The 24,936-nt window shown below is 38.2% G+C and overlaps 2 protein-coding genes across 3 annotated transcripts; both read right to left on the minus strand.

Annotated features, from left to right (window-relative positions):
• Positions 1-203: 203 nt before the first annotated feature.
• LOC117407686 (zinc finger protein with KRAB and SCAN domains 1-like) lies at positions 204-7,664 on the minus strand. 2 transcript variants are annotated; one of them, XM_034012853.3, is made up of 3 exons: positions 6,812-7,664; positions 2,883-3,314; positions 204-2,610 (listed from the first exon to the last, which is right to left on the minus strand). In XM_034012853.3, the coding sequence occupies exons 1-3, from the start codon at positions 7,164-7,166 to the stop codon at positions 1,847-1,849; spliced, it is 1,551 nt and encodes a 516-aa protein (XP_033868744.3). In that variant the 5' UTR covers positions 7,167-7,664; the 3' UTR covers positions 204-1,846. The 2 variants fall into 2 exon arrangements, with proteins under 2 accessions (XP_033868744.3, XP_033868743.3); XM_034012852.3 differs by having other exon boundaries at positions 204-2,613.
• A 3,614-nt stretch (positions 7,665-11,278) lies between these two features.
• On the minus strand, positions 11,279-24,665 carry LOC117971036 (zinc finger protein 239-like). The gene is made up of 3 exons (XM_059018002.1): positions 23,956-24,665; positions 14,669-15,193; positions 11,279-14,334 (listed from the first exon to the last, which is right to left on the minus strand). Exons 1-3 carry the CDS (start codon positions 24,284-24,286, stop codon positions 13,580-13,582), a joined length of 1,611 nt encoding a protein of 536 aa, XP_058873985.1. The 5' UTR covers positions 24,287-24,665; the 3' UTR covers positions 11,279-13,579.
• Positions 24,666-24,936: the final 271 nt, after the last annotated feature.

Here is a 24,936-nt window from a genome sequence, read left to right on the forward strand (position 1 = left end):
AAAGGTTTTTGTAATGAATACATATATTCGTTTTTGTAGGTCTTAATTTTAGTTCATTTATTGTCTGTTCTTGAATACAGTGTACTCAAGAAATAAATTACTGGAAGGTTTCATCTGGAGGAAATGCCTCGTGTAACAAATGCTACTGTTTGCAGGATTCCAAACTGGTCGTATAAAATATGACAGACAAGCTTAATTTTGGCTTAGCCAGTAGAGGGTGTATTTATTTATTCCCCAACAAAAGACTTAAACAAGGAGCACTGACTCAGTTTTCCAGTCACTGACTGAACCATTGTTGATCCAAACACAAATTCTAAAGATAGTGTCCGCATATTCACAACTATTGACAGTCCAGGTGTTCTTCACTGGCTGAGTAAAACCAGCACTTGAGATTCTTCACACTGAAAACAACAGAGGTCAGTTAGATGTTCTGACCCCCCCTGGAGTGTTTAGACCTCTTTTTGTTATTTCAGTCCGTGCTCTACTTTATTTCCCTTCGTCCACAGGAACACATTGGAGAGCACACCGGTAAGTATCACTTCTCTATCCACAGAAAAGTTGAGCTATATCTGCAGGTGAGGTTCCTTTGTTGGTTCTGGAGACACATCCTGGCGGATCTTGGTATCGCATTATCCAGAACAATGAAACACCTCCTGCTGGTTAAGCAACAAAGTACTGACAAATTGTATCTCCAACACACAGCTCTCCTGCCTTGTTGAAATAACTGTAATTGCAGTTGAGACCATTTTTTTTAGTATGCATCTGGGGACTATCTTGAGCTGCTTAGTTCGTTGCAATTGGTATTAACTTGCGTACTGTTTAGTACTGTCCTCTGTACTAACCACGGGATTATCCCCAGTTAGTACGCTCCTTTCAGTTCATTGCAATTGACCCACAGTTACTTTCCTTGTTGGTGATGTTCCGTTTGTAATACAGTTAAGACTTGTTATCATAAGCACTAGCTTCATGATTTGCACAGTAAATTCAATATTAACAATCCACGCAGACTTATCCCTAAAACTGTTGTGACATCACAGTTTAAAAATTGCTGTGGACAAAATATTAGAACCTCCCACTGTTTCTTAAACCATGACCATGCGAAACCTGCCTATCTGTCACGCTTGACATGCCAAAAACACGCACAGCAGCGCCAAACGCAATTCGACTTTTACAAATCTTCTGTAGCACACATGTTGCTGTGGCAGTAATTCAGGGCCCCCTTTAATACAATAATATAAGGATATAACTGTGACCATAAACTATAATATTGATTGAAATATGTTATCAGTATAAAACAAGGAAAGTGTAGCAATTGGTTAACTTGCATTGTGATGTTATTATGATCTCAATAACTGTCCATTGTTGCAGCTCATGAAATTCGAATCACTGTATCACCTCTCTTGCTTATCACAATGCATGACACACATTTGTATGCTGCAGTTATAGCTTCCCGCTGATGGCTTTCTGCAAATATGTCACCATTCCATGAACTCCCAGCACTGTCCTGATAGGCACATTGGCCAATGCAGCTGCTGCACTGAGGAATAAGCCGGTTACACCTGCTCCTTGAGTAATCACCAACATCCTTCTGCTTTCCATGTGTTGCAGTATATTAACACCCAAATCACATTATATAGGTGTTGTAGATCACAGGGCTAAAATAATTTGCATACATTGCAGGCTATGAATTGTTCTTCATTTTACATACATTTTATTATAATTACACATATTTTAACAGTTACCTGCGATTCAAATTGAGAGAGGGAAACGTGTGTCTGTGCTGGTATTCTGGTGTGATTGAGGTGCTTTCATTCTGTAAACTGAACTTCTTTTTTTTTTGTGTGTCCTAACGGACTAAATCTCTGTGAACTCGACGGTGTCTCTTCAGTTTATTTGACTCTATAAATCTCTTCCCACACTCGGTACACTCAAAAGGTTTCTCTCCTGTGTGGATTCTGTGGTGTATTCTAAGGTGGTCTCTCCGACTGAAACCCTTTCCACATACAGGACATTCATAAGGCTTCTCTCCAGTGTGAATTCGCTGGTGTACTTTTAAGTTCACTGACCCTCTGAATCTCTTCCCGCAAACAGTGCAGTGAAACAGTTTCTCTCCCGCGTGAATTAGCTGGTGTGACTGAAGGCCGAATTTGTGTTTAAAACTCTTCCCACACTCAGTACACAGATAGGGTTTCTCTCCTGTGTGAATACGCTGGTGTATTTTAAGTCCACCTACCCATCTGAAGCTTTTTCCACACTCAGTACAGTGATGGGGTTTCTGTTCTTTGTGAATCTGTCGGTGTGCTGTCATGTTTTCAAGGTCACTGAAATTGGTGCCACATTCAGTACAGTGATACAAGATCTGCTCTGAAGGAATCTGCTGGGGAGTTTGTAGGGGAATGAAGTTGCCCTGGGTTGCAGAATTGTTAACAGCCTCGGGATGTGGAGTCACTATGTAACCCAGAGTAAGTGATCTGCTATCTTGTACAGAAAGATTTTGAACTGAGGGTGTTCTCAGTTTCTTCACATATTCATCTGGGGGTGACGACTCTCTGTGTTTCTTGTACTGCATTTTTCCCTGGGGTTCAGGAGTGGAGTTGTGTCTTCCTATATCTGCTTTAGAAGCGGAGGAAAGAGAAACAAAGGTTACTGCACAGCATTAAATCACATTCACTTTCTTGCAAGGCTTCACCTCACAACCATCACTGATAATGAGAACATTAAAAGACAAGTTTGTCAGAGTACAAACATACAGGATTAAGTCTACTCAACAACTTTAAACAAAAAGCAGCCAAATTATGGTAATTCTGAATAATGATACATTTTTAATCCTTCACAAAACAATTGCAATTCTTATATAACTGCTTTTTTGACATTCTGCTTACATGTTGTGCTGCTAGTGCATGGCATTGCTCCTTCCTCCTTTCCATCTTCAGGGGTGTGATGTTTCCCCTGAACGGACCCCAGCACAGTGCCCTCTTCTCCAACACTAGACTGATTGGGTTTCATGTGGACCAGTTCAGGAGGCCAGTCCTCACAATGGCTAGATCCCATCTTAACTATATTCTCCTCCAGCATATTGACTTTAGTTTCTTTAGAAACTTCCCCTGTAATGTGGACAGGCTCCAGTTCAGTTGCCTCCTCTTTAATGTGGACAGACTCAGGTCTTGGGGCTTCTTTACCTTGCAAGGACGTCTGCTCTATTAGCTGCATTAAACTTGCGCACTGTTCATGGTCAAAGAGTTCCTGTCGTGCATAAACAGCTTCTACCTTTGGCTCCTCATCTTCTTCAGTGAAACCCTGCCTCTCTTTATTATCTGTAGGAAACAAAATGATACACACTTTTAACTCTCACTACACAGATACATACAATCATGTAATTCTAAGAGGGACACATTTTGTGGAGTTTAGAATTTTATGAAATCATACATCATGTATCTTCATCCCATAGACAGACTTAATCAGTTCCAGATGCAAGTGTGTCCTAACAGTTACCAAGATAATGCAGATCAGAATTTGGCCTGTGAGTAATAATAATAATAAGCATGCTACCTTGAGGTTACTTAAAGAAAACGCTACACTTCAATGTAAACAAAATTGCATTGTGCATATAGGTGCATTTTTTCTTTTGCTTTATTTTAAAAAAATCCCTCTGTGGTATACTTTACCATTCGTTAACAACAGCTGTCTGTATTTAATGTAAAACTAATTAGTTACATATTTTGTAAACTTATATTTTACTCCACACCTACTTTCATATACAAAGACTTGGGTTTGGGTTTTTGATGAGCGTCCTTGGTCTGCAAGGCAAAAATAATCTGTGCATGGGGAAAATAGTCTGGGCATGGGCAGTATGTAAAACAGGAACATTAAACAGGTAGCATTAATTGACGTGATACCAGTGTGGTGTTACCCGGGCATGCACAAATGATTTTAGCTCAGAAAACAAGGAAATGCCCATTTGAAAGGAAACAACGTACTAAGTTTGGCCCTAAAGTTCTTTCTAATATCATTTTTTCACAATTGAGCAAATGTATGTTTTTTTAACTGATGAGCAACAGATTGGGTTATCTAAAATTGTAAACATATACAAGTTTGTGGGCGAGGTACAGTTTGTCTTGTTCATAGTGATTTGAGCAGTAGTCAATCACAGCACGTCCGAATCAATGTGCCCTCAATTAGAGCCTGTATGCCTGGAGATCTAATTTAAAAAGGTGTCAATATAACTTTAAATCATAATCATCATAAGAGATGTGTATTTTAATTGCAATAGAACAACTTGATGAAAATATTATTTTTGTATTCATTTTTAATTTTAAATAATGGTAATTACCTTTTATCTATTCTTGGCATTATGTTTTTATTCTGATGAGGAGGCTCCCTAGTCCCCTGGAATTGGAGTGGGGTCCACATGGTGTTTTTGTTTGTTTGATTTGATCATAGGGATGCAGTACAGTGTACTGTACAAACATTTTAATATTCTGTTACACATTTCATGCATCAATATTGGCACTATACTCTTAAACAATTACAATAATTCTCACAACTAACACTGTCTTTGGCTTTATGGTGTATATTATGAATGTGTGTAATGGAATATTGTAGAGGTGTTTTCGTGGTGTTTTAGTATTTTTGACTGCAGTGAAGTTCAACGGCTGGTCAACATGTTGATTAGGCTTCATAAAGGATCCTGTAAAGGTCAACTAGGAGGGTCATTTGTTTTGGTGTAAAATTTCATTTGCGTTTAAATCTCATGTGACGGGTCAGGAAGTATACCCACCAGACTTCCCTGATGAAAAACAAACGTCAAACTAAATGACACTCTTAAACCATTAGAGCCAGGATCAACGGTACATATTAACATTGCTGACATTTACATGGGAACATTCCTATATGGAATGAACAGGTATATTACAAACGCTATTTTATCTCCAAACTTTATTATTTAGCTATAGCCAAGATAGTATATCCAATGTTAAGAACATAAAAAAGTTTACAAACAAGAGGAGGCCATTCAGCCCATCTTGCTTGTTTGGTTGTTAGTAGCTTATTGATCCCAGAATCTCATCAAGCAGCTTCTTGAAGGATCCCAGGGTGTCAGCTTCAACAACATTACTGGGGAGCTGGTTCCAGACGCCCACGATTCTCTGTGTAAAAAAGTGCCTCCTATTTTCTGTTCTCAATGCCCCTTTATCTAATCTCCATTTGTGACCCCTGGTCTTTGTTTCTTTTTTTCAGGTTGAAAAAGTCCCCTGGGTCAACATTGTCAATACCTTTTAGAATTTTGAATGCTTGAATCAGATCGCCGCGTAGTCTTCTTTGTTCAAGACTGAATAGATTCAATTCTTTTAGCCTGTCTGCATACGACATGCCTTTTAAACCCGGGATAATTCTGGTCACTCTTTCTACAGCAGCAATATCCTTTTTGTAGTGAGGTGACCAGAACGGAACACAATATTCTAGATGAGGTCTTACTAATGCATTGTAAAGTTTTAACTGTAAACATTGTTTTACTTTCCTTGATTTAAATTCAACACTTTTCAATATCTATCCAAGCATTTTGTTGGCCTTTTTTACAGCTTCCCCACATTTTCTAGATCAGGGGTGGAGAACCCATGTTCCTGGAGGGCCGGTGTCCCGCCTGGTTATTGTTTATTTAGTTTATTTAGTTTATTTAGACCAATAATTGGTAATAATTGGTCCAATTAAATAATTTAGGGCACAGCTGGAACAAAAGCCAGGGGTGACACTGGCCCGCCAGGAACATGGGTTCCCCACCCCTGATCTGGATGAAGACATTTCTGAGTCAACATAAACTCCTAGATCTTTTTCATAGATTCCTTCTTCAATTTCAGTATTTCCCATATGATATTTACAATGCACATCTTTATATTCTGCGTGCAGTACCTAACACTTTTCTCTATTAAATGTAATTTGCCACATGTTTGCCAAGTTCTGAATACTGTCTAGATCATTTTGAATGACCTTTGCTGCTGCAACAGTGTTTGCCGCTCCTCCTATTTTTGTGTCGTCTGCAAATTTAACAAGTTGCTTACTATACCGGAATCCAAGTCATTATCTTAGGACGAGCAGAGGCACTAATATTAATCCTTGTTGAGTCCTTGGTACACAGTATACACAGGCACCATGCATACACACCTAATGTAATAAAATTAATACCTATATATTCTAATCATCTGTTTAAATGAGGGAACACCATCACAATTAAACATTTGAAAATGAAGTAGATTCAACAAGCTTAAATCTGCATATTGTTTTAATGCAATTTTAAGGTCTGTAGTAACCTATGAACATAACTAATGGCTCTGAAGTGTATATATTTAAAGCAAGTATACATCAGTAGCCTATTCAACACTTTCTTGCTGAACATTTTACTGCAGGCTATACCGCTTTCATTGTTTATATTGAAAAATGAAAAACTGGTACATAAAATGGAACATGCATTAAAAGACTTGAAATACAAATATACCACCTTTTGACAGCATTATAAACAACCATAATAAACTGGTACATGCAAGTACTTGAAATACAAATGTACCACTTTTTGACAGCGTACCATTTTCTGACCTTACATGGGTCAGGTTTTGGTATGCATATTACATCCTGACGATGTACCAATTTCTGACCCTACACCATACGTCATAAATGTGAGCTCACCACAATAAATCTGCCTAGTTGCTATTAAATTGTTGGGACATGGGAGTTTAACAAAATCCCGATTCCCATGCAAGTAACAACGTGTATTTACTGTCACTGAAAGGTATGCAAGAACCGTAACGTTATTCAAACTTACCTTTAACTCTGATGAATAATCCCTGATTCTCATTACGAAAGTATTGTTCATGACAGTCGGGGTTCATGTTTCTGAGAGGTTGTTTAATGTCTGCATCTGCAGCGTTCATGCATTCCCGCACCGCTTTCAACTCGCTCTCTGATATTTCCAATCTCAGCTTCAGATTTTCCAATCTCAGTTTCATACTTTCATTCTCTTTCTCTTTTCCAGCCATTTCCATTTGGAATTCAGTGAATTTGCCGCCGACAACTTTTGCAATTTCACACAAGACCGTGTCCACAGTCCCTTTCACTGCGTGCTCGATGGTAGAGCCGAGCTCGCCTTGAAAAAATGAAACGTACATATTTAAATCCATCTTCTCTGACTTTAGTTGGAGACTTATATCTTTTCCTTATTGCGGCTTTTATTATTAATGATACATGGAGACTCGGTTTTTATTCAATCAGCACTCGACTCCAAAACCCGCAGACTCGACCTTTCAGAACCTACACTACAGCAGAGCTGTGATATCTGATTTACTTGCTAAAGAAACAAATCATACGGAGAAATGCAACTTCTCTGTTGCTGCATCTGAACAGCCCCACACACAGACGATAACAAACCAGAACAGACTTCCTCTTCCTGCTCCACGGAGACGGCCTCCGGGTGTAAAACTCAGCACTAACGTTTATTCATATATCATTTGTTTGTGCTGGTTAGTCCTACAAAATAAATGTTAGTGCTGTTTTTCTTCAATATTTATGACGATATTTTTAGGGTGTTATTCATTTGTGCTACCTTCAATATTTATTGACACTTTGATAAGAATATGTCACTTGGTAAGCGACGCTGCTTACACAGTCAACACAAACAAAATGCATATTATTTATTTACTCTGTATAGTACAATATGATGATGCTTTGTTAAGCTTGTGAAAAGCTTGAAATGTTAGCTACGATTAGCCGTTCGGTGTGCATTCTGGGAGTTGTAGTGCAAACTGGAGAGCGTACCTAAGTGATTGAATTGTTACAGGTCCAGTCAGAACTACACAAACATGGTTACCAAATCGTACAACTGCGCACGCGTAGCATTCGTTTTTAAAATTCCTTTTTTTATATTAAAATACACATTTTTAAACCCCCCCACCCACAAAATGCACTAAAGACTACTTAGATGCAGTATCTTGCAAAATGGGAGTAGTAACTGGTCAGTAGTTTTTTACTTACAGGTGAGTAATAAAAATAAAAAAAAGCTCTCCTGGCACCAAACTTACATGAAAAAACACTCATTTTTAAAAGTGATGTAGCTCAAAAACTACTGGACAGAATAAAATTCTGCCTACCAATCAGACCTGAAATCCAAAACGGCAGGCAGATTGATTGAACTTAACCCCATTTTTGGAGCTGCACAAAATAGGGGCTTATAAAGAACACTGCAACCATAACTATGGCAGGACTCTGTGTGTGTGTGTGTGCGTGTGTGGCGAGGTGAGGGAATGTAGAGGATAAAATGTGTGTGTGTACTGGTGTGAGTTTTTGGTTGGCTTAACAAGTCCTTGCCTGGAATGTGGCTGAGGCATAATTGGGTAAATTGTTGATCAATTAAGCCTCAGCCACATGGCATAAAATGGATGATTCTGTGTGGAGAAAATTCAAGCTGTAAGTTTATCAACTGTCTTGTAAATGGGGAAGTTAGTACTACAATGGAAGCGCTAAACCTGCAAACCAGCCTTAGCAGGGACGCTTCATTATAATATATACATAGCTTAATCACACCTTAATTAGATACATTGATTTTATCTTTTTAGATTGGGAGAAGCCAATCTAAAGGCTAAATCAGTGTTGAAATAATCCACCTTAAAATAAAAAACTGACAACAGTAATTTTATCAAGCATGCAAGGACAAAATCTGACTGTACCATTCCCAGGGATGGAAATAAGACTCCCGGTGCATAGCAGTCTTCAGTATTCATCTTGGGGCGTTGGCGCTCTGTGGGAGCACAGCCAAGTGGCCAAGATGGAAAAGTGGTGTAACCTGCACAGTGTAGTGAAAACATGTTTTGGTCTCGGGTCAGCTGGCCCACAGAATCCAAAGGAGTTTCTTGTTCTAAGTAGCCAGTAACCTTTTAACTATTTAAACTGTTATGATTGCATTTTTAGCAGTTTGCAGTTCTACATAACAAATATACATGGGATTGTGAAACCTACAGAAACACACAATAATGCAGGGAACACATTTTATTATATGACAACTGCAATAGAAGCATTTAACAGATATCAGAATATTCATGTTCCAGAAATGTCAAGATCTTTTTAAACACACACCTCACAAAATAAACTCAAGAAACAAAACAGTACCTCTTGCACAACACCTTTACCAAAGGTATTTGTGGCTTTTGTTGCTGACATTTCTGCTATTCAAACTGCTATCATTACATTTTACTTGTTGGCATTTCTACATTACAAATACAAAACAAATACAAGGGTCACTAGAAAAGTTATCTACCCGAGTAAGGACTTTGAATTTTAATATAGAGTAGAAGTCCAGTCATACGAACAGCTTGGGGGACACAGAAATAGTTTGCATGAATGAACATATATTGTACTCTATAGGTTTATTAAAACATCAGCATTCTTTTCATAGCCCCAAACACTTTGTTTCCTTAGTGTTACACTGAAGCATTTTCTGACGACAGTTCTAACTGTTGTATCTACATTGTATTTTGTTCCCCACTGTTAAGCACAGCTGCCCGATGCCATGTCTTTTTTTAAATCTGTACAGCCACCCATCACTAGCTCTAAAACATGCCCTCTGGATGTAGTCAACTATGGAATAGCAATCCTTTCTCTTGGTCCTGAAATCAGAGTGCCCGTTTCCCTTTCTTGCATGAACCACATGCACAAGCTCTTTCTCTCGCATTGTCTTGACGAGTCGCACAGTTCTTTGCAGTGCTGTGACGGTGCTTGATTCCATGGCACTAGAGAATTTCTCAAGTTTTTGCTTTGCAGTTTTTGTGTCAATAATTATTGACTTTCCCACCACATCCTTTTTCGTTAGTCAACTATTTTGAATTTGTCGGTTCAAACGGGTTCGAAGTAACAGGCTTCTACTATATATATATATATATATATATATATATATATATATATATATATATATATCTGTAAATTATATATATATATATATATATATATATATATATATATATATATATATATATATATATATATATATATATATATATATACACATACATACACACACACAGGCAGTATTATAACATGCATTTTACATTAAGACAATACATATATTTATAGAAGGTAAAATACATAAACACTTTTTGAGCTGCTGCGCTAAGTTTTGCGTAAGAGGCTGCTAGATCACTATATACATAGCAATTGTAATATTGTGTATTACGGCATTACCATAAGTAGTTTTGTGTTATCCAAGGCTAGTTACAGGTGTTACAGGGCAGTACAGGGTTACAATGCACTATAGATATTAATTGAAAAAAAAATAAAAATGCTTATATTGCTGCACTATAAAAACAAAAACAATTGATGGTAGGAAGAGGCCTATTTAACCTAAAATAGATTGTTTTAATAAATACAAATACTGGTTCTAATTCTAGCAGCATCAAATAACTATAGGAGCAACAGTGATGTTTTTAAGCTAGATGATTCTAAACTAGACTAAACCAGTATCTTTTTACTACTTTTTTTTTATTTTAGACAAAAAAAGCAGAATATTCTCACCAATCTAAAACTGAAGGCTGCATGTCCTTTAGAAGACATGTAATAACAATGGATTTATAATTACAGCATGAATCCACGGATGTGTATTATTGTTGTTGCAGTTAACGTACAGTAAGTTTGTATCAACATCAAGTAGGCGTGGATTGCTCCTCCATGCAAAAGTTTAGACTCCTCCTTTGCAACCACCACTCATTGTAACACATTCTTGTATCCGTGAGAATGCTGACTACCACAGTCGATGGTAGCCCAGCAACCTGCAAGATATGCCAATATTAACAGCTGTGGCAATATTCTGTTTTGCAGAAGCTAGATGATTGGTTATAAAACATAAGAAAGTTTACAAACGAGAGGAGGCCATTTGGCCCATCTTGCTCGGTTGGTTGTTAGTAGCTTATTGATCCCAGAATCTCATCAAGAAGCTTCTTGAAGGATCCCAGGGTGTCAGCTTCAACAACATTACTAGGGAGTTGGTTCCAGACTCCCACAATTCTCTGCGTAAAAAAGTGCCTCCTATTTTCTGTTCTGAATGCTCCTTTATCTAATCTCCATTTGTGACCCCTGGTCCTTGTTTCTTTTTTCAGGTTGAAAAAGTCCCCTGGGTCGACATTGTCTATACGTTTTAGGATTTTGAAAGCTTGAATCAGATCCCCGCGTAGTCTTCTTTGTTCAAGACTGAATAGATTCAATTCTTTTAGCCTGTCTGCATACGACATGCCTTTTAAACCCGGGATAATTCTGGTTGCTCTTCTTTGCACTCTTTCTAGAGCAGCAATATCCTTTTTGTAATGAGGTGACCTTTTAGAATTGTACCTTTTTTACCTTCCCTCCTTTTCATCGTAGAAACGTTCTTGTTCATGGAAAAGCTGGTTTCTTCATCAATATTCAGTGTCTTTAAAGTGCTGCACAATTGTGTAAAGCCTTTGAACCCATGTGTGCTCCACACTTCCTTGATATGTGAAGCTTACGGAGCGTTTCTTTGTCTGCTGCAACTCGCTTGCGGAAATCAATGTGATCTGGAATAATGGTAAATGGCAAACAGTGTTCACTAACAACCGCACATGTTAACTTGTGTTAATAACTCACTCTGCTGTGCTAGAGTCCTGCATCGGGTCGGGTACCCGCGGGTGACCTGCAAAAGGTCGGGTTTGGGTCGGAATGTGAACTTTTTCGCGGTTTGTGGTTCGGGTAAAAAAAAAAAAAGTCAGTTCTGAATTTGAATCACCAAAAACGTTTTCTGTCTTTTCAGCATACTCATCTGTAACCCTTTCCCAAATAATGTATGAGAAGGTAAATGTACCGGTATGTCCTGCACTAAAGCAGGAGGCAATTAGGGAGGAGTCAGTTGACTAAGCACTGTCGTTCTCGCTTGTTTGATACGCTGCAAGATCTTTTTATCACGTCTGCTTGGTGATATTAAAAATGTTTGTGAACGAGGTGAAACAAAAGATAGCGCAGGGTTTGTATCATGTAGTGGATAATAGTTTGAGAGGTACATCACAAGTGTGGAATTCTTTTGGAATCACAGCGAATGAAAATAATGAACATGTGACTGGATTTGTTGCTTGTAAAACCTGTCATTGTTTTTGTAAACAACGGCCACAAAACTGGTTCACCATCTCTGCAAAAGCACAGGTGTAGCTCCCTTTCAACATGAAAGGAAGAGACAGGTATTTTATATTAAAGTAAGTAGCGATAGTTAATATGTTACAATGTTAAAATATATGCAGACCACTAGAGAAAGTTACCACGCTGTATAGCCTATTGTGTAAACGCAATCCATGGAGAACGGTAGAGATATCTGTGTGTGAATGTGAGAGCGTGAGAGAGTCAGGTGACGCAGGCAGTAGGTAAAGGACAAACACTTGCGGTTTTGGGTCGGGTTGCAGGTCTTATTAAAGCGGGTCGGGTAGTGGGTATATAAAGACTCTATGCTGTGCTCATCCTCCCCGTGGTTGGCGCGGCACCTGGACGGGTTTTTGATAACTTAGTCGTGCTGTGAATAATTTCAAATGTCGTTCGTCTTTATGGTGAATTTGATACTGCCCAGGAATGTCGGTTTTTCTTACCCACTGCCAATATGGCCCATTTAGCAAATCTCTTTCTTGGCACCACTGCCAACGGCATTCGTTCTTCATATCTTTATCTATTAGATGTGCATCATCTCCGCTATTCAATAATAATGGCATGTCGACACTTCACTTCAGCAAAATTACAAGTAGAGGCCCGCATAGACAGTGCTGCAGTCAACGAACATGTAGGTATTGAAGAGGGCAATCAATACGAGACTGAATAGTAATCAAAATGACATTTACCACCTAGTGGCACGTTATTATAATGGCTCGATAGCTTAGCTATAGATAAGAGCGGCTGGTAGAGCCTTGGTTAAAGTCGATTTTGAGGGTATGCTTTCTTGGCCATTTCAAATCGGATTGGGACGGAATTTCATATGCTCTGTCTACCTGTGACAGAGAATTTCTTTGTCCAAGTTTCGTGAAAATCCGTGCGGTAGTTTTTAAGTTACAGAATTATGCAAAACTTTTGACAAATTAGTCAGGTTTTTTGTGGCAGGCGGATAGTACTCATTGGCTAGGAGTGGCTTTTTTTTGGAACAGAAAGACTTGTTAAAGTATTTAGCGAGTTATTTTAATTTTTATTCGCATGCATGGTTTATTTTTGCTAACTAATAAGTTACGCATTCAAAGTCGGGCTCCATCACCAAGAGTAAATTAGTGGGCACTCGTCAGTTTAATAATTGTCTGTGGCTAATTATATTTTAATTTTGGTCACTTATGTCTTGTGGATCCTAAATTTATCCATTTAATTTTTTATGACATTTTAATTTTCATATTTTGCAGGCTATGAATTGTTTTTCATTTTACATACATTTTATTAGAATTACATGTATTTAAAGTTACCTGCAATTCACACTGAGAGACAGAAACTGGGTTGGTATTCTGGTGTGATTGAGGTGCTTTCATTCTGTAAACTGAATTTCTTTTTTTTTTTGTGTGTGTCTAAATCAGTTTTTTGTGTCCTAACTGACTAAATCTCTGTGAACTCGACGGTGTCTCTTTAGTTTATTTGCCTCGATAAATCTCTTCCCACAGTCAGTACACTCAAAAGGTTTCTCTCCTGTGTGGATTTTGTGATGCATTCTGAGGTGGTCTCTCCGACTGAAACCCTTCCCACATTGAGGACACTGATACGGTTTCTCTCCAGTGTGAATTCGCTGGTGTACCTTTAATTTTACTGAACCTCTGAATCTCTTCCCGCAATCAGTACAGTGAAACGGTTTATCTCCCGTGTGAATTAGCTGGTGTGACTGAAGGCTACATTTCTGATTAAAACTCTTCCCACACTCAGTACAAAGGTAGGGTTTCTCTCCTGTGTGAATGCGCTGGTGTATTTTAAGCCCACCTACCCATCTGAAACTTTTGCCACACTCAGTACAGAGATAGGGTTTCTCTTCTTTGTGAATCTGTTGGTGTGCTTTTAGGTTTCCCAGGTCAGTGAAATTGGTGCCACATTCAGTACAGTGATACAAGATCTGCTCTGAAGGAATCTGCTGGGGAGTTTGTAGGGGAATGAAGTTGCCCTGGGTTGCAGAATTGTTAACAACCTCGGGATGTGGAGTCACTATATAACCCAGACTAAGTGATCTGCTATCTTGTACAGAAAGATTTTGAACTGAGGGTGTTCTCAGTTTCTTCACATATTCATCTTGCGGTGTTGAATCTCTGTGATCCTTACGATGCATTTTGCCATCAGAAGAGATTTTGCACTGGAGTGCTGGAGTGGAGGAAAGAGAAACAAAGGTTACTGCACAGCATTAAATCACATTCACTTGTTAAATAATCACTGTTAACAATGAGAACATTCAAAGACAAGTTTATCAGAGTACAAACATACAGGACTGGATCTACTCAAGAACTTTAACAATCTTGTTGATTATCACATTTTCTATGTGGCTGTACAATCAACAGTTTATTCTAATTAGAATTATTACCACTATATAGTAATGTACTTATGTAACCCAGGCTGCCAAAATATGGTCATTTTGAATAATGATAAACGTTGAATCCTTCACAAAACAATTGCAATTCTTATATAACATTCTACTTACAAGTTGTGCTGCTAGTGCATGGCATTGCTCTTTCCTCCTTTCCATCTTCTGGGGTGTGACGTTCCACCTGAATGGACCCCAGCACAGTGCCCTTTTCTCCAACACTAGAACAAGTGTCTTCAGAGACAGACTGATTGGGTTTCATGTGGACCAATTCAGGTGGACAATAAACACAATGGCTAGATCCCAGCTGAACTACACTGTCCTCCAGTATATTGACTTTATTTTCTTTAGAAGCTTCCCCTGTAATGGGGACAGGTTCCAGTTCAGGTGCCTCCTCTTTAATGTGGACAAGTTCAAATTCATAGGCCTCGTCTTTAATGTGGACAGGTTCCAGTTCAGTTGCCTCCTCTTTAATGTGGACAGACTCAAGTCTTGGGGCTGCTTTACCTTCCAAAGATGTCTGCTCTGTATCCTGCATTAAACTTGCACACTGTTCATGATCAAAGATCCCCTCTTGTGTGTAAACAGCTTCTACGTTTGGCCCCTCATCTGCTTCAATGAAAGCCTGTTTCTCTTTATTATCTGTGGGAAACAAAATGTTACAAGCTTTAAACTCTCACCACACAGATAAATACAAGAGTGTAATTCTGGGGAGTTTATACTTTTATGAAATAAATCATGGATATTCATCTCATAGAGAGACTTATTCAGTTCCAGTTTCAAGTGTGTCCTGACAGTTACCAAGATATTGCAGATCAGAATTTGGCCTGTGAGTTGAAAATGTACTGATATGAATTGCTGACATCGAGAAATGATGGATGCCTAAAATTAAAGTTGAAATATACATTCTACTCCCCCTCTCCCAAAACAAACAGAAAAACTGAAACACAAGTACTTGTTTAGTGTGATTCTTTCATTCACTGAGAAAAAAAGGATATAATTTAAAAAAATGTACTGGTGTAATGTGAAAATATGCTACCGTTACCAAAATATGACATGTATAATCTGATACCTGTACCAACATTTCATCTGTAGCCATAAACGTTTTTGGTCTGTTTAAAACAATCCAACAATTCATCTTGGTGGTTATGAAAGTAGTTTAAAAAGATTCAAAACAATTATATAGCAGAACTAAAAAAAAATATATATATAATAATATCAACAAGCCAAATAGTATTGGCGCTCATACCAGGCAAATATCTATAATAATAATAATAATAATAATAATAATAATAATAATAATAATAATAATAATAATAATAATAATATCTACCAAAATCCTGTGTTTTGTGAAAATGTATTACAGTATTTTGGAAATTGTTCTAGGCTTACCAACTGAAAGATGCCTAATATATCATACTCTGATAATGTTCTTTTGAAGGTAGCAACATTTGATGGGTGCTGATCAAATATTTATACCTTGGCAGTTCTATGTATGAAGGTAGGGGTGTTAATCCTTTAGCGTTCAAATGTTAGCAAAGTGTCAAACATTTTAAATTTTGCTTAAACCATTTCAACTTTGTGAACAAGAATTGGCTTTCTATGTTGATCTACTTTTTTCTTTCAAATGGCATATATCTATAATCGTTTGTGTGATTTATTTTAATTGCAAATATATATATATATCCTGCACGCTATTACAGTTTTGTTACAGGATTCATTAGTTTATCTCTAATGTAATCACAGTTTTATATATAGACTGCTCCTGTTCTCAGGGTTCTGGGCCGGTTTTCAGATAACGGCCCAAATTCTGGGCCGATTTGGTTTTCAGATAACGTCCCAGATTCTGAGCCAATTTGTTTTAGGGATATTCTGCTTAGCTGACAACCGAGTTTCTATGTCATGCATGCTCAGTTTACCATAAAAAAGTACACCAGAACTGGATCATGAATTAATTTAAGAATAACCTTTAGTACATGAATCAAAGTTAATGTGTTTTACTCTCCCGAGAAGACATTATTTGTTATGTTAAAAAAACATATTTCTTTGTTACAAAGAAGAAACTACATTGCACCGAAATAGATACATGAAAATTAATTAAAGAAGTCATTTTCCTTTATTAAAAGCTAATATTGAAACACATTTTTGAGAAGGAACATGGTATTCCAAAAAGGACATCTCATTTGCTTATGTAATGTCCATCAATATATAGTCATGCATAAATGTTTATCAGACCTCAAAATGAATAGAATGGTTCAATATATTTTATTAACCTATCACACAAAAATACAATAAAGGCCTAGATCATCAGCTCTTTCACTTCTGGGTTTTAAGAGATCAGTGCCCTTCAACAACTTAACATAATTATTATTGTATTGTATTGGTAAAATGTAAACTGTATGCTATAGATCAGAGGTTCCCAAACTTTTGATTGCCACGTACCCCCTTCCAGACCTATCAACTGTCTGCGTACCCCTAACATTCAGATTTATATGTTCATGTTGTTTTTAATATATGCTTTCATAATACACAGATGTATACACATACACAATAATATACTTACAATATAAATGACTATAATAATATAATTACGGCTTCTGATTTTAGGGTTTAACCGATAAAACACCCCTGATACAAAAAAACAAAATCTGTGTATAATGAACACCAGAAAAACACTGGAAATATACTCAATTCACATAACTCAAAAACCTAATACATAAACAACAAAGACAAACTACCGTTCCCTAACTTGTATTGATTAGTTCTGAATACTTTCTCGACTGGAGGCTGGTTCGCGGGATTTAAAGCTATATTACAGTTAAGATACGTAGGATTTAAAACAGAATTGTGAATTGTGGTGAAATGTAAAACAAATGCCTAAACACAAAAAAACCAGAGGAATGTGTCCGTGACCACAGGGATTTCGTTGTGGAAGACAACAAAGGAAAGAAGGTACAGAGTGTGGTACTGTACAGTTACTACTTTGTGACAGAAAAAAACCAAGCATTTTGTAAAGTGCAGTAACAGAAAACAATAATTTCATACAGTACATAAAAATCGAAAGCTCTGAAAAAACGATTTACATAAAAATCGAAAATAGCTCATAATAAGCACCAAAAAAATGTAATTAATAAAAAACTAAAAACATACGTCATAAATATAATACATTTAATTCGCGTTGTGCAGTTATTGGTGGTGAGAGTTCTGTACATCACTGTCCCTGTTTATCCTTGTTCTCATTGTTACCACTTGGAGGTTTGCAATAAACGAGTACACCGCAGCGTTGATCCCAAGTGTCCCGCTGCTGCGAGATTGTCTTGCACGGCTCTCTGTTTCTTTCTCCATTTCACGGCAGAAATTAAAATGAATTTCCAATGCGTTTTAAAGTTTTGTGTGAGTATGACAAGTCTTATGAAAATGCAAAAAAAAAAAAAAAAACTGTTCGCCATTACACAATTTGTCACGCGTACCCCCTAAACACGTCTTGCGTACCCCCAGGGGTACGCGTACCACAGTTTGGGAACCTCTGCTATAGATAATGTTTAAACAGTTGGACTATGCAAATATAATGGCTAAATTCCAATTCAGGGACATATACTATCTGGTCTACCTAAATTTCCCACTGTGGTTCAATTGGCTAAGCAATTCCTCACTCCTCCCACTAACTTCTGTTGTCAGTGTGCAGGCACAGAATAGCTGCCGCGTGTAAAGAGCTTTGGTATCCTATGGGATGAAAGGTGCTATATAAATCCAAAGTACTATCTTTCATTTAAATAAAGAGCTTTTTAAAACTAGGGGTATGGTAACCTGGGGAGTTCAAAGTGTTTGAAGACCCTGAGTCAATCACCCTCAAAGGGGTGTGAAAGGGGGTCTGTCTGGTATGGTAAAGGGGGTTCTAAACCACCCAGGGTCTTGAAACGTGGTATAGTGGCAGAATAAGCAGCCCTCTAATTGCTCCTGCAGTTTCAGAACCCTCCATTTGCGTGAAAAAATTGGACATTCCATTACTTATCAGTGTCCACTTTGGGATGGTGGTAGAGGACACAGCAAGTTTCTTTCTTTTTCTTTTTTTTACTTATTTTTATTTAGAACGTTCTTATCTCAAACTCAGCTGTGGGTAAACACAAAATGCAAGACTGCCTACATGCCTTTAAAGCTGTCATTAACATTGTTAAACAATCTCAATTTCTTAATTACATCACGGATACCTGACGATGCTGAAACAAACTGAAACACGTTTCTAGCGATACATTCCTTGGACAAAACGGATCGTTTTACACTCAGCGTAAGGAGGATGCACTCACTACTACACTACACACAGCTTGTTTCATAAAATAAATATATTCTGCATGTTGAAGCTCATAACAAATGCACAATTAGGAAGAAACAATAGAAGGGATTCATTATGTGTTTGAATTAAAAAGGGTGCAACACAAATCTGGTGATATGGAGCAATGAACCTGCTAGTAGGGTTCTCAAATCCTGGTCGTGGAGGGCTGGTGACTAGAGGTCCAATCAAACCGGCCCGACCCGGAAGTGACAGTTATTTACCCGACCCGACCCATCCCGAAGTAAAACAACTGTTATTAGACCCGGCCCCGACCCGACGCCAAAGAACGAGTGGCACACATTTCCTTTCACAGCACCGCTACAGAATTAAAACAGCAGCCCGGCCCGACCCCGAAGAACGAGTGGCACACGTTTCCTTTCACAGCACCGCTACAGAATTAAAACAGCAACCCTGCCCGACCCGACCCCGAAGAACGAGTGGCACACGTTTCCTTTCACAGCACCGCTACAGAATTAAAACAGCAACCCGGCCCGACCCCGAAGAACGAGTGGCACACGTTTCCTTTCACAGCACCGCTACAGAATTAAAACAGCAACCCCGCCCGACCCCGAAGAACGAGTGGCACACGTTTCCTTTCACAGCACCGCTACAGTATTTAAACAGCAGCCGTGTCATCTGGAAGCCTGTCACAGTGTGAACTACAGGCAGCATTTATTCCATTATGAACCTACATAGCTGACTGTAACATTAAATAAATAAAACGTTTTTGTGTAAAAGGTTTTTTTTTTTTTTTTTTTTTTTACACAATACACAATGACATGAAGTACAATCTCTCTTAAATGCGTGATTTTATTACAAACAACAAAAGTGCAAACGGAATTGAGAAGTAACATTTGGGTTTTGTAAAACACAGAAGAATAGGCTATTTAAATAAACTATTTAAGAGAACGACTATATGCAATCCACAAAGGTGCAAATGCAATTTAAGTTCAATGTAACATTTGTGTTTTGTAAAACACATAACAAGAACAGGTTACTAAAATGTACTATTTAAGAAAACAACTGTATACAATCCACAAAAGTGCAAATGTAATTCAAGAAGCTTGAGGAGCTGCCACACCCACAATTCATGGAAGTCTGCACCCCTAGCAGACTGAAAGCCACCAGGGAGATCGAAGAGAGTCGAAACACCTGCGTTCAGATAGGCAGAAGCAGGGAAAAAAAGAAACTTTGTCAAACACAACCACCAGAAATCCAGACATCCAAATCTGAGCCACTTCAAAATTTAGATGACCAAAACCAACATCAAGAGAACGAAAGGAACAACATCCAGGACCCTATAAACAGTGCTGGCCAGGCAGCAAAAAGAAGGGAGGTCATGATTGTTGGGGACTCCATATTGAGAAACACAGCAAGTTCAGTTCGCAGCTTGGACCCCCTTACTACAACAGTGTGCTGCCTTCCGAGAGCCTCTGTCACGCACATCACTGAGAACGTGGACAGGCTCCTAGAACGAACAGGTCATGACCCGGTAGTAGTCGTCCACATCGGTACAAACAACATTGGAAGAGACAGGCCAAGATCCCTGCAAAACAAATTCAGAGAGCTAGGAAGGAAATTAAAAGACAAGACCAAAACTGTGGTCTTTTCTGGGATACTGCCGGCACCTTGCAAAGGACCATATGGACAGCTGGAAATACAAAATCAAAATGCATGGCTGAAATCGTGGTGCACACACTGGAGCACATTCTACAACAAGGACTATCTATACAGGTGGGACGGACTGCACTTAAACAGAAAGGGAACCAAACTACTCAGAGAAGGGATCCTTGAGGAGGTCCAGAAGCATTTAAACTAGAAAGGAAGGGGGGGAGAAAACATCAAAACAAGGGCAACAACTCAGGTAAGACATCCATTAAATGTATTTATCTTAATGCTAGAAGACTCAGAAACAAAATGTTAGAACTTGAAGCTACTGCACTAACAAGTAACTACGATGTGATAGGTGTTACAGAAACTTGGTTGTCTGAGAGTGATGGAGACGAATATAATATTAGTGGGTACACACTATATAGGAAAGACAGGCAGGACAGAAGAGGTGGAGAGGTAGCACTATACATAAGAAATACTCTTGAAGCCCAGGTGTTAAATCTGGGTAAAGAAAACAATGCAGAATCAATATGGGTCAGAATAATGGACACAAATTCAAAGGGCATAATAACAGGAGCATGCTATAGACCGCCAAATTCAGATGTGAGCAAAATAATCTGTTATACAATGACATTCGAAATGCGTGTAGAAAAGGAGAAGCCATACTAATGGGGGATTTCAACTTCCCCTGTATAAAATGGGAGAACCCGGTGGGGAGCACGACGGACGAAATTGAAATGGTGGAAATGACAAATGACTGCTTCCTAACGCAATTTGTCAAGGCACCGACTAGAGGGGAGGCATGCCTTGATTTAGTCTTTTCAAATAACGAAGGAGGTTAAATGTCTAAGAGACACAAATGGCAAAATCATAGATGAAGAAAAAAAATAGCAAATATATTAAATGATTACTTTTCACAGGTTTTTACAAAGGAGGACACGGACAACATGCCCGACATGTCGACCTGTTCCTATCCAGTTTTAAATAACTTTAGCATAACAGAGGCAGAAGTGTTAAAGAGACTAGGAGCTCTTAAAATAAACAAATCCCCTGGGCCAGATGAGATCCTCCCAATAGTACTCAAAGAAATGAAAGAAGTTATTTACAAACCACTAACCAAGATCATGCAACAGTCTCTTGACACAGGGGTTGTGCCGACAGACTGGAAAATAGCAAACGTAATACCGATCCACAAAAAGGGAGACAAAACCGAGCCAGGTAACTGCAGACCAATAAGCCTGACTTCTATTATATGTAAACTTATGGAAACTATAAGAAGATCCAAAATGGAAAATTACCTATATGGTAACAATATCCTGGGAGACAGTCAGCATGGTTTTAGGAAAGGGAGATCGTGTCTAACTAAACTGCTTGAATTTTTTGAGGATGCAACATCGACAATGGATAATTGCAAAGCATACGACATGGTTTTTTAGATTTCCAGAAAGCTTTTGACAAAGTCCTGCATAAAAGATTAATTCTCAAACTGAAATGCATGCACATGGATTAGGGAGTGATTAACATGTAGAAAACAGAAAGTACTGATTAGAGAAGAAACCTCAAAATGGAGAGAGGTAACCATTAACAATATTAGGTCCTGTGCTATTCCTAAACTACATTAATGATTTAGATTCTGGTATAGTAAGCAAACTTGTTAAATTTGCAGACGACACAAAAATAGGAGGAGTGGCAAACACTGTTGCAGCAGCAAAGGTCACTCAAAATGATCTAGACAGCATTCAGAACTGGGCAGACACATGGCAAATTACATTTAATAGAGAAAAGTGTAAGGTACTGCACACAGGCAGTAAAAATGTGCATTATAAATATCATATGGGAAATACTGAAATTGAAGAAGGAATCTATGAAAAAGACCTGGGAGTTTATGTTGACTAAGAAATGTCTTCATCTAAACAATGTGGGGAAGCTATAAAAAAAGGCCAACAAGATGCTCGGATATATTGTGAAAAGTGTTGAATTAAAATCAAGGGAAGTAATGTTAAAACTTTACAATGCATCAGTAAGACCTCACCTAGAATATTGCTGCTCTAGAAAGAGTACAAAGAAGAGCAACCAGAATTATCCAGGGTTTAAAAGGCATGTCGTATGCAGACAGGCTAAAAGACCTGAAACTATTCAGTCTTGAACAAAGAAGACTACGTGGCGATCTGATTCAAACATTCAAAATCCTAAAAGGTATAGACAATGTCAACCCGGGGGACTTTCTTGATCTAAAAAAAGAAACAAGGATCAGGGGTCACAAATGGAGATTAGATAAAGGGGCATTCAGTACAGAAAATAAGAGGCACTTTTTTACCCAGAGAATTGTGAGGGTCTGGAACCAACTCCCCAGTAATGTTGTTGAAGCTGACACCCTGGGATCCTTCAAGAAGCTGCTTGATGAGATTCTGGGATCAATAAGCTACTAACAACCAAATGAGCAAGATGGGCTGAATGGCCTCCTCTCGTTTGTAAACTTTCTTATGTTCTTAAGTTAAATATTAAACATTAAAGTAACATTTGTAAGACAATATACACCTACTACAGTACAGCAACAATCTTTTCCCAACTTTAAAGCTGTAAAACTACACACTTGCCTTTTGCTTAATATTGCTGTTCAAAAACAATATACTGTTGAGGATGATGTTCCTAAAGATGTGCGGTGATTCTCCAGTCTACGAGCAGCAATGCTATAAGCTGACTCACAGAAACACTTGATGCTGGACACCGGCCCTCCAGGACCAGGATTGTTAGATCCCTGATCTAGACAGTCATTAGGTGGCACAGCTTGATATATTTAACCTGTGGCATTCTATCAATATCATGAATGCCTGTGGATTTTTAGAATGATCAACTCAACAGAGTATCAATATAGGCATTAAGTAGGTCACACAGATTGATACAATTAACTTGTGTCATTCTATCACTCTTGCAGTTAACCCTTTTATGGCCAGTGTGATGTCGTAGCGCTGTTATGTGCAGTCGCTGTAATGGTCTGCGCTGTAATGTCAGTGGTGCTGATGTCGTAATACGCATGCAATAGTCTAGATGCGCATTACATAAAGTAAGAGTATTTGACAAGTAGCATACATTGACGTGACACTGGTCATAAATGTGATCTTACCTTTAAAAAATATATGTTATTATTATTATTATTATTATTATTATTATTATTTATTTCTTAGCAGACACCCTTACCCAGGGCGACTTACAGTCGTAAACAAAAAATACATTTCAAGAATCACAGTACAAGTATTAATACAATTAAGAGCAAGATAAAATACAATGACTTCAGTTCTAGTAAGTACAAGTATATGACAAAATACGATGTTGCTAGTATCGAATTGTTGCGACAATGCGAGTTTCACAAATGTATTCCACGCAAGGAATAATGTGAATCTAATTGCACTTTGAAATAAATGACTGAAAGGTATACAAGAACCATAACATTATTACAACTTACCTTTAACGAATAATCCCCGGTTCTCGTTCCTCTGAAAGTCTTGTTCATTGCAGTCGGGGTTCATGTTTCTGAGAGGTTGTTTAATGTCTGCATCTGCAGCGTTCATGCATTCCCGCACTGCTTTCAACTCGCTCTCTGATATTTCCAATCTCAGCTTCAGACTTTCATTCTCTTTCTCCTTTCCAGCCATTTCAATTTGGAATTCAGTGAATTTGCCGCCGACAACTTTTGCAATTTCCCACAAGACGGTGTCCACAGTCCCTTTCACCGCATGCTCGATGGTAGAGCCGAGCTCGTATTGAAAGAATGAAACGTACATACTGAAGTCCATCTTCTCTGACTTTAGTTTCAGACTGATATTCTCTCCTTATTTGGGATTTTATTATTAATAATATAGGGAGACTCGCTTTTTATTCAATCAGCACTTGATTTAGGTAGTAAGTAGCATCGACAGAGCGAATTACTGTAACAATACAATCCGTACACAGCGTTCAGGCGCCATAAGAAAAAAATAATAAACTCCAAAACCCGCACTCTCGCCCTTTCAGTAACCTACAGAGTTGTGATGTCTGATTTACTTCATCAGTAAACAACTCACACGGACAAATTAAACTCCTCAATTGCTGTCCCACAAATTGTAAACAAACCAGCACAAACTTCCGCTTCCTGCTCCCATAGAGACTATCGCGTGGTGTCCTCACGTTAGCAGATTGACGCCCCCTGCTGAAAACCCCCAGATTAAACCTGCTGGAATCTATTCCTTGACCAGTATTACCAGACTTCCAGGGAGACTGGGATTGTACCAGGTTTCAGCCTTCATGTTTTGACCCGGTCAAAAGCAATGAAATTGTTAAATCGTCCGAGTTTTGTAATTTTGTATTCACTTTTTTTTTTTTATATAAGTACAACACTGTAACATTGTGCTCAGCAAAAGTAATGTATAAACAAATAAAATAAAGACATGCATGGATTGCTTGTTGA

Source organism: Acipenser ruthenus, chromosome 58, assembly GCF_902713425.1.
Source record: "Acipenser ruthenus chromosome 58, fAciRut3.2 maternal haplotype, whole genome shotgun sequence".
Classification (NCBI taxonomy): Eukaryota; Metazoa; Chordata; class Actinopteri; order Acipenseriformes; family Acipenseridae; genus Acipenser; species Acipenser ruthenus.